This window comes from Pelodiscus sinensis, chromosome 14 (genome assembly GCF_049634645.1).
Source record: "Pelodiscus sinensis isolate JC-2024 chromosome 14, ASM4963464v1, whole genome shotgun sequence".
In the NCBI taxonomy this organism is placed as follows: domain Eukaryota; kingdom Metazoa; phylum Chordata; order Testudines; family Trionychidae; genus Pelodiscus; species Pelodiscus sinensis.
This window is the reverse complement of record NC_134724.1, coordinates 32343653-32357681: the sequence shown is the minus strand read 5'-3', so window position 1 is coordinate 32357681 and position 14029 is coordinate 32343653. Positions and strand designations below refer to the sequence as shown.

The window sequence follows — 14029 nt, the reverse complement described above, 5'->3', positions numbered from 1 at the left end:
TAACAAATGAACTGTAGGGAGCAGTCCCACACTGACAGGTTGGTGGCTTTTCCATCTGTATTGTCTGATGCTTGTATACCAAATATATCTAGGAATTCTCATACACATTTCTCAAAATGTATTGTACGTACTGTTATCAGAAATCACTAGTGTGGTGTCCTGACAGATATTTTGCTCTGTCAAATGTTGATACCCAATCAGCTGTGCATGTGTTCCCTGTGTTTGCTGTTCTTGCTTTACACAGGTAGCTAGGCCAGCAGTCTCCAAGAAAACCCACAAGGGCCACAAAATCAGATAAGGTACAAAGGTGCCAGGCCAGGTTTATTGTCAACAAAACATGCTCCTATTATCTAGCAGACTCTACCAGACCACTAACACATATATGCCCATTTCAGGGGACCAGTTCAGTCAGTGGCTGGACTCTCCACTGCCCCCTTGGCCAGAGAAGAACAGTCCCTGTATGGTATACACAGGTATAAACAAGTTCCACATCATTCCTGACATTTCAGGGTGCGACCTTCTGATATATTTGGGTGCCAACCATTACCTTGTACGTGGTGGTTTGATTAAAACATCGCTATGCTTCAGTCTGCAGAAGAGAAGAGTGAAGGGCGATTTGATAGCAGCCTTCAACTACTTGAAGGGGGATTCCAAAGAGGGTGGAGAGAGGCTGTTTTCAGTGGTGACAGATGGCAGAAGAGGTGGTGGAATCTCCATCCGTAGAGGTTTTTAAGTCTCAGCTTGATAAAGCCCTGGCTGGTATGATTTAGTTGGGTTTGGCCTTGGTTTCAGCAGGAGATTGGACTCGATGACCTCCTGAGGGCTCTTCCAACCCTAAGATTCTATGATCATGCTGTCATCTTGAACCCTTTCCCGGCTCTGGGTCATGTTCCTATTATCTATGGGGAGTGTGTTGGTACCAAGATGTTTCCTAATGACGTGTTCTGGTATCACCGTTTGGAACGTGTTGGGTGCCTGGCTTGTGCCTTGTACTTTTTAGATGTGTGTTTCTCCATCAGCCCTATTCATGTCAGTATCTCTGAGCCGAAGCCTGTCTTTTGCTCACAGCTCAACTTTACTTTATATTAACAAAGATGACTACTTTCATCTAACTTTTAAGCTTTACACTAGGCTTGTGATTTATGGATTTATTTCAGGCCGCCTTCTTACTATACAAACATGTTGATTGTTTTGTGTATGAGGTTTCCTGGTAACAATGCATTACAAAATTGAGCATACGCTTTCAATCACAATAGAAAGTGGTAGCTTAGACATGCTTTGAACCTTCCCATAGGATTCAGTTCTGCTCTCATTAAAATCATTTGAGGAAATTTCCATTTACCTGAGTGATCCAGACTCTCACCCTGTTGGAAGATGTGACTTAGGCCACATTGTCACTACCAGAAAGATTGACACTGCGGCAGACACTCTTCCAGAATTCAATTTAGTGGGTCTAGTAAAGACCCTCCTTAATTCACAAGGAATAAGGGAAGTTGATGGGAGCGTTTGCTCCTGTTAACCTACATCTGTGGAGTAGGCTCTGGAGGTTGAATTAAGGTGCAGTGACTCCAGTTATGCAATTGAAGTCGCTGGAGTTGTATATATTAGTATCACCTTTCAAGTAGAAGGTACCAGGGGTCAGTTCTGGAGCTGATTTTGTTCCAGGTCATTAATAAAGATGTTGATGAGGGGATGGATTACACCCTCAGCAAGTTCATGGATGGCTGTATGCTCGGCAGAGAGATAAATATACCTAAGAGTAGGGGCAGGTCCAGAGTGACGTATATAATTTGGAAGATTGGGCCAAAAGAAATCTGACAAGTGTAGAGTCCTGCACTTGGAGCGGAAGAATCCCAAGCATTGTTACAGGCTGGGCACCAATTGGCTAACTAGCAGTTCTACAGAAAAGGACCTGGGAATTTCAGTGAATGAGAAGCTGGATATGAGTCAACAGTGTATCCTCCTGTCCAAGAGGGTTAATAGCATATTAGGGTGCATTAGCAGAAGCATTTCCAGCAGATCTAGGGAAGTGTTTTTTCCATTTATTCGGCACTGAGGAGGCCATATCTGGAGTATTGCATCAAATTCTGCGCCCTCCTTTACAGAAAGGATGCAGACGCATTGGAGAAAGTCCAACAGAGGGCAACAAAAATGTTTAGGGGACTCGAACACATGACTTACAACAGTAGTCACCAACCAGTAGTTCGGGACCTACTGGTAAATCTTGGAGCCTCCAACAAGTAATCCTGACTGGTTTGCTCAGGAAGCTATCAAGCACTGGCACTTCCGTTGCCCCTTCCCCCACTGTCCTGCTACTCCTGCTCTCTGCCTTGGAGCTGCCCCTTGGGAGCTTCCTGCTTGCTGTGCAGGGTGTGGGAGGGAGATGAGGGGGGTGCTGATGTCAGGGTGTCCCTCCTCCCCCCACTCCTGTACCCTGTCTCCACACAGAGAAAGGGGGATGGAGGGGTCTTGGCAATGCAAATCTCTGTCACTCTCACACACTGTGTGTGTGTCTGTCATTCTCACAAACACACACTGTCCTTCCCTCTCATCTTCTGACCCAACACACATGTGGGGGGGGGGAGGGGTTGTTGCTACTTCTTTAACTGATTGCAAGGTGTGTTAGTTTGAGGTTTTTACTGAACTGTCCTTACCTGCAGACATCACTTCAGCAGCTCACATTGATCAGTAATTGGCAACCGCGGCCAGTAGAAACTGTATGCTCAGTGCCTGTAGATGAGGGGCAGCACGTGGTTCCATGGAGCCATCGCTGTACATGCCAGCTGCTTTCAGGAGTGGTGCAGGGTCAGGGCAAGAGTAAGCCTGCCTTAATCCCACTGCTCCACCAGTTGAGCAGCACCTGTTTTGGGGAGGGGAGGAGCAGCGTGCATGCTTCCTGAGATGCCAGATCTGGTGCGCAGCCACAGGATTCCTCCCTACCCCCCTGCCGCAGGAAGCCAACACTACCTCCGTTTTTGCAGGAGGTTGTAGCTCCAACACGGGCTCCTTCTTGAAGGTGGGGAGGGATGGGGGGGAGGGAACACTTTATGATCGACTGGTCATGCCACCGCAATTGACCAGTCGATCGTGATCAACAGGTTGGTGACCACAGGGGTACAGCCTTACCCTTGTGTGAATGTTTGCCTGAGAGGTCTCAACTTGCTTGAAAGAAAATTATATGCTCTTAAATCTTGTTTTGTACTGTGGTGTTTATATATGATTTCTAATATTGATAAGAAAAAATATGAGCTATGAACTCCTATTAAAATATTTGTTATTACCATAGTTCATAAGGGGCTGTTCTGGCCATGCAGCATCCACAGAGTGCTTTACAGATAAATCATAAGGGAATATGATCCTTACATTGAAGTTTTTACAGTCTAATTGTATACATGACACACGTGAAATCAACAAACAAGTGGAGAAGAAAGGAGGAAATTGGGAACAGAGGTTGAGGGTCCCACAATTGTTAGGTTTGTTATGTGTGGGATTGGTCCTGCACCATTAAAATTAATGGAAGTTTTGCTATTGACTTTTTTGGGCCAAGGATCAGCTAAATACATTTGGGTAATTCCTATTTATGCTCACAGAAATTAATCTCAAATAGGGAAAAAAATAAAAAATGTTATAAAATACATACTTGTCCCTCATTTTTAGACTGTGTCCTTCAATGTTGCACCTCAGATATCAGCTAAATGAGGCTCGTGTTAAAATAATCTTCATTATTGGCCTGATCTTGCTTCCATCGAAGTCAGTTAGCGCTTCACCATTAACTTCAGTGGGAATAGGTTTGAGCTTTGAATCCATATCTATTTAAAAAGCTCATAATAGCTGTGGTATTATGATAAAGTGAAATATCAGGGAAAAAAACATATTAAAATGACTAACTCCTGTTTTTTCAAAGGGGTATTCTGCTCTGTGTTTCTATAGTGAAAGAATCAATGCACTAATTAAAAAGGTGAAGAATCTGATTAAACTGTATCTACTAAGTGTACATCAAGGCAGTTACACAGCAGATACGGCTTTTAAATACTAAATTTTAAATACTAAACTAAATGTTTTTAAAATTTCAGTAAATCTCCCAGATAATTATTATTCTTTATTTGTATTTCTCCAGAACGTGGCAGATCAGATAGCATTCCGGGTTGCAGGAGGACTCTCAGCTCTTGAACACATTCTTCAAGTAATGATTTCTTCCACGAATCTGAGTGCAGTTTCACGGATTCCTCCGAAGTATGTATGGAGCTACCATTGCCATTTTGAATCATAGCTAGATTATGCTATCCTTGATGTGGATCGTTCTTTTCCACTAATCCCGTTGACTTTATTATTTATCTACTTGCTTGCTGCTCCTTCTTTGTGGTGTAGAAGTTAAAAAACGAGGGCTGTAATCTATCTTGCCATTAAAGTTCCTGATGGAAGACAGTATTTGGCCCTAGGACCAGTTTTAAAACTCTAGGACCAATTTTAAATCTGTGTTTCACTCTGTTTCTTTGAGAGATGATCTCCCTGCCTTTCCAGAATAAGGAATGCATGCTCATTCTGGAACAGCGGAGACCTGTCTTCGTTAAGACTAACAAGGTCCCTATTTTGTTGTTTTTTAAAAGTTCTTTTATGTGTTGTGATCATAACGTGATCCAAAAGGAAACAGTTGTTCCTAGAGATCACCTTAGATTCCTCCTATGAAACTGACACGTGGGCAGTCTGGTTCCTCCACTGATTACAGTGATTTGCTAATTGTGGTGCTTCTTCCCAGGGTGATTCCATCACAGGGATGGGCAGTAATTTTTGATGGGGGGCCACTCCAAGATTTTGGAAAGTGGTCAAGGGCTGCACTCTTCCATGATATTAATGTAGGAGAGGGAGAGCTTGGGATAAAGGAATGGAGTACAGGGAGGGCATGTGGGGTCTGGGAGGGCATTTGGATGAAGGAGGCAGTTGTGATTTGGGCACAGGACTGGGGTACAAGAGGGGGTACAAGGATTTAGGTTGTGACCTAGGGCAAGGGATTGGAGTGCAGGGGTTTGGGTTGTGACCTGGGGCAGGGGACTATGGTGCAGCAAGGGATGTACAAGGGTTTGGGTTGTGACCTGAGCTAGGGGATGGTGAAGAGTCTGGGGAGGGGGTATGGGTTCAGGAGGAGGCAGAGGTTTTGGCTTACATGGGCAGAAGGTTGGAGGGAGGGAGGGAAGGGCTCAGTTGTCAGAGACAGGAGAATTACCTGGGTGACTCCCAGCCAACAGCCCAGCATATTTCTGAGGCAGGCTCCCTGCCTTCCCCGCCCCGCCCCGCACAGGCTGCAGGAGCCATGTGCATCCAGGGCCAGATTAAGACCTTTAGAGGCACTAAGCATTGAAAAGATTATGGTGCCCCGCCCCCCCCTTATGTAATTCAAAATAAAAACAATACTATACTGTCAAATCTTTTTTTGTGTGTGTGTGCCCCTGCTTTGCTGGTGCCCTAAGCACATGCTTAGTCTGCCTATTGGGTAATCCAGCCTGGCGTGCATCTGTGAATAAGGGCCTGAGGGGAGGTGGGAAGGGTGCTTCCTGTGATGCCTGTTCTTCAAACAGGCAGCTCCTATTTGCCAATGGGATTGTGCTGGGCGTTGGGGCAGTGCCTGAAACCGCCCCCTCTCCTCCCTCCCCCTCCCGCCCCTTGCTCTGGCTCACAGCTGTGAAACACAAACAGCCTGGCAGAGGAGTCTGCTTGAAGCTCCCCGCTGTATCCATTGGCTGGATCCAATGGCTTGGTGGGCCGGATGCAGCCCATTGGCCATATTTTGCCCCACCCTGTTCCAGGATATATGGTATCTTCTGTCACTGTCTGCTTTCCTTGCTTTCCCTTTCTTCACTCAGATATCCAGTTCAGTGCTTGTTAAGCATGTCTCCTATCTTCCATGTGATGTACATATCCCAATGACCAGAGTTTGCTTTCTTTGACAATATTTTGTAACATCGCCTGCTCTTTTGAGTTCTTTGAGTCTCTCATTTCTTATTTTGTCTTTCCATGAAATGAGTAATATCTTCCACAGCCATCTGTGATGGTCAGCCTTCATCCTTTTTTTATTAGCCACTGTAATCAGTGAAGTCTCTGCTCCATATAATAGCATATTCAGTACAATTCCATGGTATAATCTGACCTTTAATATGGTATGGAGACTTCTGTCAGACCAGATCCGTCCAAAATTATTTGCTTTTCTTGATCTTCCCCATGACATTATACTCTCCAGAAAAATGAGCTTTTCTTCCTGTTCAATTTATGCTTTCAATTTTTGCTGCTTTCTATTCTACCTATGATACAAAGGCAGTCATTCCATTCCATGGCATACTTCGGAAATCAATATCACTGGCAAAATAAGGATCATGTAACTCATCTCTGCTAACACATTTTACATCATTCACGAAATCTTTTGTTGCCTGCTTACTCACCCAGTCTGTTGCTAATGCAAAGAGGATTAGTCATTGCACATGTTCTTGTCTAACTCCTCACAATATCAAACCACTCACACAGGCCTGTGTCAGATTTTACTGAGCATACGTTTCTAACAGAATTCCTTAGAATCTCTCTGTGGACATTATCAAACAGTTTCTTAAAGTCAATAAAGTTGATTAAGAAGGGTTTTTTCCCCTACAAACAGTGGTTGTGGGGGGGAGTTGGTGATTTGTCAGTGTGAATTCTAGTTGCATAATGATCTGTTTGAAGGGAACCCCATCTGTTGTTCTCATAATATTCCATATGCTACTCTCTTCATTCCATGCAAAATAAGTGTAGCCAATACTTTGCCTCAGAATTAATTGAAATATAAACACATCTTCAGTTTGTGCACTCAATGAGATTACCTTTTTTTTGGCAATACAATGATATTGACTTTCCAGTCCTATGGCGCTTGTTCTTTCACTCTCTGGTGGGTTTTGAGGGTGCGAGCTCCGCACTCCGTCACTCCCCCGCACCCCGGGATGGGGCCGGCGGAGTGGGGGATGGGGCTCCGCAAACCCACCGCCTCCGGGAGTCTAGTTGGCCCTGTATTCGGGGTCCATAAGGGTGCGGGGCCGGGTGCGATCACCCCTCGCCCCGTATGGGCCAAGGGGGTTCGGCGGACCCGGCCCGGTGTCTTCCCGGGCGACCCCCGGCCGGGGCTCTTGAGCCGTCCCTCTTGTCTCAGTCTCTCCCTCTCGTTCTCTCTCGGGGAGGGGTAGTGTGCCAGGCTATTACAGCCTCGGGGACCTACTCCGAGGCAGGGGGTGTGCGGAGTGGGGGACCCCGGCCCGCCCTCACCACCGGGTCCCAGCCCGAGGCCTTAAGTGGGGTGGGTGCTTTACAGCGATTCCCCCCCGGCAGGCGGGGCAGCCGCCCGAAACTCGCCTGCCCACGGGCGCCAGAACGGTCCCGCCTCGGGCTCCTTCCACTCCCGCGTCGCCGGCCCCCCTGGCCGGCGCAAGGTCGAATCACTCACCCCGTCGCAGACGCCGTGCCCATCCCAGGGCAAGTCGCCAGCTGCCTGCGTCGTCCTTCTTTGTTGCCCGGAGGGGCTGGGTGCTTGGGGTGCCGGGAAGCCAGGATGGCTGCCCTCTCGCTCCCCCCCTCCTGAGCGTCTCCTCGCCCCGGTTATAGTCATGGGCGGGTGACGTCTGGGGCGTAAGCCCCGCCTCCTCCGGGGATCTCCGGTCCGGCCCCGGCCGGGGCGCGCCCGAGGCTCCGCCCCGGGACGCGAATCGCGGCACCCTGATCGGGCATCTTTCTGTGGCCCGGGGCTTCCCCCGCTTCCCTCCGGCGTGCACCCGCCCGCCCCCACTTTCTGCCACGGCGGGGCCGGCAGCGCAGCGCAGCGCCAGGCGGCTTTCTGCCGCGTGCGGCGGCCGCTTCCTGCTCGGGGGCGGGAGGTCCTTCCCCCGCTCGTCGTGCAGACCCTGCTGGGTCCGTCACACACTCGTATTACATCTGAGGGTTTTGTTAGCTGCTTAGCCAGAATTTTGCCTCATACCTCTGCTTGAATTCTACCAACCCCAAGAGCTTTGGCATGTTTGATGTCTTTGATGCTCCTTGATATTGCTGTCTGAAATTGCTACTGAAAATCTATCAAACTTCACTGACAGTGCAGGATATAGTGTGTGAGAAATAAAAGGCTGAGGTTAACACATCCAAGCCCCTAAAATGGTATGAGCAGAATGGGCTACAACTTAGAAGAAATTCATTGGTAGCATGATTCCCTCCTTTATCTAATCTTTTCTCTGTAATTTGTATCTACTTTAAGACCCTCCTATACTTCCAGAGGAGAGTAAAGAGGCTTTAGTGTGAGAATTGGTCCCAAGGTCGTCTTTCGTTAACTGTTTTCGTTGTGTGTTCAGAAAACCCAGTTGGAGCACCACCGGCCACATTTAGCTTACTACAAACAGCAATACTTCATAGATTTCCTGTGTACTTTGAGAGCTAACTCATCTCTGTTGTAAAGTGTGGTATGGCAGAATTGCATCTCTAGAAAAAGTGCACTCAGAGGTTAAATGCCTCTTAGTTTTCCCTGCTTGTCCCGGGAGGAAGGGAGAAAACATTTCCTACACTCCTTTGTTGCATGTAGCATACTACTTCTTGCAGATCTCGCCTGCTTCATTGCATCCAATGTAGGGATGATTCCTTTTGCAGTAAATTGTTCCTAGAACACAGGAGCTGTGATTAAATGTGCCTAGGTGAGAATCCTGTCTCCTTTCTCACACTGTGTAGCCATAATTTATCCCTAACTGTACAGAATGACTTTTTTTTTAAACCTCATTTTGGCAAGGTTTTCTTGGGGTAGTTTGGGAAAATTGTGTTTACATTACTGAGGAAAATTTGTTTAAAGTTTGCTAGACAGTAAGAAAATATATTCGTTTTGAAAGGAACTTGCTGTGCTGATAAATGAAAACTAACTTCAGCTGTAATGTTCATATAACAAAAAAAATCTTAGACGATACCATCAAAACTTTTTTTTCCCTCTTCTTAGTAACCACCCTGTGTCTGGTTCCTGTGGTTCCTTGTCTTCGTGAGCACTAAAGTTACTATTTTAAAGTACTTTTTGCTTATGTAACACTTTATATTAATACATAAGCTTTTAACTTTCTCTAAACTACATTCCCAAATCAAATATCTACAGAATATAGAGATAAATGTTAACCTTTCTATTTGTTTTATAAATCTAGCAGATTCGCAGAGACCTCTGTAACAATAATTTTACTCCCATACTCAGTATAGTTCTTTTCAAGTTATTATAAATTATAATCAATAGTAAGCATCCATAGATATAAAAGCATAACATTAGCATAACTAAAAGGAAACAAATTTTAGAAACACATTATTGAAATGAATAATGTCTGTCAGACATCAGGGTGTGGTATATCTTAATCTGAAGAAAATAAAGTAATAGAAACCTTTTCTAAATGAAAAAGTGTTAATGTAACAAATCTGGGTCTCTTGAGAATATCACTAATAATGCTTTCAGACAATTTTGAGGAAATGATGGACATTTTTAAAAAGACCCTTCTCCATGGAAGGCATAGAATCATAGAACCATAGAGCTAGAAGAGACCTCAGAAGGTCATCAAGTCCAGCCCCTTGCACTAGGCAGGACCAAACTCAACTAAATCAACCCGGCCAGGGCTTTGTCAAGCCGAGACTTTAAACACCTCTAGGGATGGAGACTCCACTACTTCCCTAGGTAACCCATTCCAGTGCTTCACTACCCTCCTAGGGAAATAGTTTTTCCTAATATCCAACCTAGACCTTTCCCACCACAACTTGAGACCATTGCTCCTTGTTCTGCCATCTGTCACTACTGAGAACAGCCTTTCTCCATTGTCTTTGGAACCTCCCTTCAGGAAGTTGAAGGCTGCTATCAAATCCCCCCTCACTCTTTGCTTCTGCAGACTAAACAGATCCAACTCCCTCAGCCTCTCCTCATAGGTCATGCGCTCCAGCCCCCTAATCATTTTGGTTGCCCTCCTCTGGACACTCTCTAATGCGTCCTCATCCTTTTTGTAGTGGGGGGCCCAGAACTGGACACACTACTCCAGATGTGGCCTCACCAGAGCCGAATAAAGGGGAATAATGACATTTCTGGATCTGCTGGCAATGCTCCTCTTAAAGCAACCTAATGTGCCATTAGCCTTCTTGGCTACAAGGGCACAGTGTTGACTCATCTCCAGCTTTTCATCCACTGTAACCCCCAGGTCCTTTTCTGCAGAGCTACTACTTAGCTAGTTCGTCCGCAGCCTGTAACAACGCTTGGGATTCTTCTGTCCCAAGTGCAGGACTCTGCACTTGTCCTTGTTGAACCTCATCAGATTTCTTGTGGCCCAATCTCCAATTTGTCTAAGTCACTCTGGACCCTATCTCTGCCCTTAAGTGTATCTACCTCTCCCCCTAGCTTAGTGTCATCCGCAAACTTGCTGAAGGTGCAATCCATCCCCTCATCCGGGTCATTAATAAAGACATTGAACAAAACCGGTCCTAGAACCGAACCTTGGGGCACTCTGCTAGAAACCGACTGCCATCCTGACATCGAGCCATTGATCACTACTCACTGGGCCCGGCCTTCTAGCCATCTTTCTATCCATCTTACTGTCCATTTATCCAATCCACAATCCCTTAACTTGCTGGCAAGAATATTGTGGGAGACCGTATCAAAAGCCTTGCTAAAGTCAAGGTATATCACATACCCTCGGTCATGAACGGGCTCCAACCTCTCCCTCAGAGTTCTCCTTACCTCAGATCTGTATATAGTTCTCATCAAGTTTCTTCTGCGTTTTCTTGTTCATGTTTTTGGTTCACTGTTCTCTAAAAACTTAAAAAAATAATAATTTTTTTTTTACTTAGCGGTAGACGCTGTCTCTGAGAAATGACTGGGTCCCCAGGCTTTAAGAAGTGTGCGGTCTGCTGAGAGCCCATGCCAGTGTCAGATGGGCATCAGTCATGTATACGGTGCTTGGGAGAAGCACACGTACTGCAGCGCTGTCAGCATTGCTGCAAGCTGACAACCAGAGCCTGCAAAGATCGGGACAGACTTAAAACTTCTGTCAATGGACAAGGCTTTACAGCCGGCTGAGCTGTCTGCCTCTGCTGGGCACAAGCGTCCCATCACTGATACTGAGGCTTCTGCCTCTAAGAAATCTAAGCTCTTCACAACCCAGTCTCTGCCAATGGCTCTCAGTACCGGATGGGGCTCAAAACAGGGCTCAGGCACAGCCAGAGCAGGGTACCGGCATCTGCCAGACATGAAGGGAAAAAAGCCGCTGCCACCAGCACCAAGAGCTCAGTCGGCACTGGCTACAGTGGGGTCGCACAAATTGACAGCCGCTCCGCCAGCACCGGGGACATCAGCACCAGCAGCAGGAATAGTAGCAAAGCCTGCAGCACTGGCAGCAGGAACAGCTGCGGTGCCAGCAGCACTGGCGCTGCCAGCACTGGCAACTTTGAAGCAGCAGGGGAGCTTGCAAGCACCAGAGCAAGCAACCTCAGTACTGCATGACCCAGCACCGCTGCAGGCTAACATCACAGCGGCCCCAGGGGAAGCCTATGAACACGCAGTTATGCACTCAGGTTTAGTTCTCCGGCTCCAACTTTCTCACCTGGGCTACCCCCCTCCCTGTCAGCACATCATCATCATTACAATAGGACAGGCAGCCCAGTCTCTTCTGATGACTGTTCCTGCTACAGAGAGCCAAGGTACAGAGAGAGGAGGCTCTATCTCTCACAGTCCTTATCTCCAAGGCACTCGTTACGTTATTCACGATCACCCATCTGGTCACCAAGACGGCATTACTATACAAGGCATAGCAGTGTGTTCTCTTTCAGGCATTCATCACCAACACGCTCAGAGCAGTGCCATGGTCATTACCACAGGGGATACTACGACCCCATTCATCATGACCGGACCTCCTAACGTTACAAGAGACACACATGCTGCTGTTCATCTACCGATTCTCACTTGTCAGTCCCTCAACGCACTCAATCGTCACCTCCTCCTCCGAAGAGCCCAACAATTCAGCTTGAACATTCTGAGCCCGAGGAGCATCAGTTGTCTGAACCAGAGAATCCTCAGCAGGGTCCTTCGTCAACAGATCACTCATCATCTTCTCTAGATGAGGCAGTAATCCCAGCTGATGTCTCCTCATCAGATGACCTGAAACAGTTTCAGGATCTGTTCATTTGTGTTGCAGATAGTCAGGAGGTGCAGTTAGAGGATATTCTCATGAAACAACACCGCCTCTTAAAAAAATCTATGCCCAAAACACCACAATAGAATCACACTTCCCATTGATGAGGCAATCATGGAGGAAATATGGCAGACCCCAGGATCTGTTCCTCCAACGAGTAAAAAAGCGGATAAAAAGTATTTTGTCCCTTTTAAGGGTTTGTACTTTCTGTTTAACCACCCGCAACTTAACTCTCTGGTGGTAGATGTGGTGCAACATAGGTCAAAGTTACCACAGTATAGAAATACCATTCCAGAAAAAGATAAGAAGCTAGATATCTTTGGAAGGAAAGTGTATTAATCAGCGATGTTACTACTGTGTATTGCCAATTATTCTGCTCACCTTTCCAACCACAATTTAGGCAATTATTCAGAGTTGGCAGACCTTCTACAACATCTCCCTGACTCAGAAAGACCACTACTAAAATCCATAGTGCAAGAGGGGTACGCCGCATGTACAGCTGTATTGGAGATTACCATGGATGTGGTGGACACTGCTGCAAGAGCCACTGCAACAGGTGTGGCAACGAGAAGGTCTTCATGGTTGTCATCTGCAGCAGTCCCCAAGGAACTTCAGAACAAGGTTGAGGACTTGCCTTTGACAAGCACAAACTTTTCTCTAACAAAACAGATGAGGTCCTGCACTCAGGGAAGGATTCCCGAACTGCACTTCACATGCTAGTCTCGTTCAGACGAAGATGTTGTTATACTTACAAAGACGATATGACTTCTCCTTCCATAGGCAGCAACCTTGTACCCAAGACCATCAACGATTCCGTTAGCGTCCTCAACACAGGCGACAGCAGCCGAACTATACCTCCAATCAGGCATCTACGAAACAGTAAATTTGAAGGTGTAGTTGAGGATGCAAACAAAACTTCCACCTCACTTCTTTTCCAACATCGTCTAAGACCCTATTACCATCATTGGTCCATGATCACCACAGACAAATGGGTGTTGGAAATTGTAGCTTCTGGTCTTACCATTCCTTTCATTTCACTTCCCTCAACCACTCACCCACCCCGTCCCTTTTCAGGGACCCATCTCACGAGGATCGGTTGAAACAAGAGGTCCATTGTTTACTCACCATCATAGCAATAGAGAGAGTGCCCAAGGAATTCCAGAGAAAAGGGTTCTATTCTCGATATTTTCTTACTCCAAAGAAGAACAGAGGATGGAGACCTATATTGGACCTACGAAACCTAAACCGATAACTCCAGAAACAATGCTTCAAAATGGTCACCCTAGCTACAATTATACCAACTCTGAATGAGGGAGATTGGTTCACAGTCCTCAACTTACAGGATGCTTATTTCCACATCACAATAGATGTGGCACACAGTTTCTTCACTTTACAGTAGCAGATGAACACTTCCAGTATAAAGTGCTTCCATTTGGCCTGGCATGTGCTTCAAGGGTATTTCCAAAACTCTGGCAGTTGTGGCAGCTCACAGGCACAAAGCAGGAGTGACAGTTTTTCCCGACCTGGACGATTGTCTCCTCAGAGGTCGCACTCATACAGAGGCGAGCAAGGCAGTAAAAATAACAACCCGAGCATTCAATTCTCTCGATCTTGTTCTAAACATACAAAAATCATCACTGGAACCAACTCAGAAATTAATTTTTATAAAGGCGCAACTTGGTGCAAAGGCAGCTCACGTATACTTACCAGCAGAACGCTTCCAGTCAATACAGGACTTAATAAACACCATTATACATCCTTCAATGATGCCAGTACGCACCTGCTTACAGTTGATGGGACACATGGCAGCTGCCACTCTCGTGGTTCAGCACACAAGGTTACAT

At 46.4% G+C, this 14029-nt stretch overlaps 1 protein-coding gene across 11 annotated transcripts in view; it reads left to right on the top strand.

The window, feature by feature from the left end:
* The window catches only part of SCAPER (S-phase cyclin A associated protein in the ER), a 406333-nt gene that overhangs the window by 251644 nt on the left and 140660 nt on the right, over window positions 1-14029 (top strand). For all 11 annotated transcript variants that reach the window (XM_075897367.1, XM_075897364.1, XM_075897365.1 and 8 more), the window contains one exon: window positions 4118-4233. In XM_075897367.1, the coding sequence (XP_075753482.1) occupies window positions 4118-4233 (116 nt within the window). The remainder of the gene's footprint in view (window positions 1-4117; window positions 4234-14029) is intronic.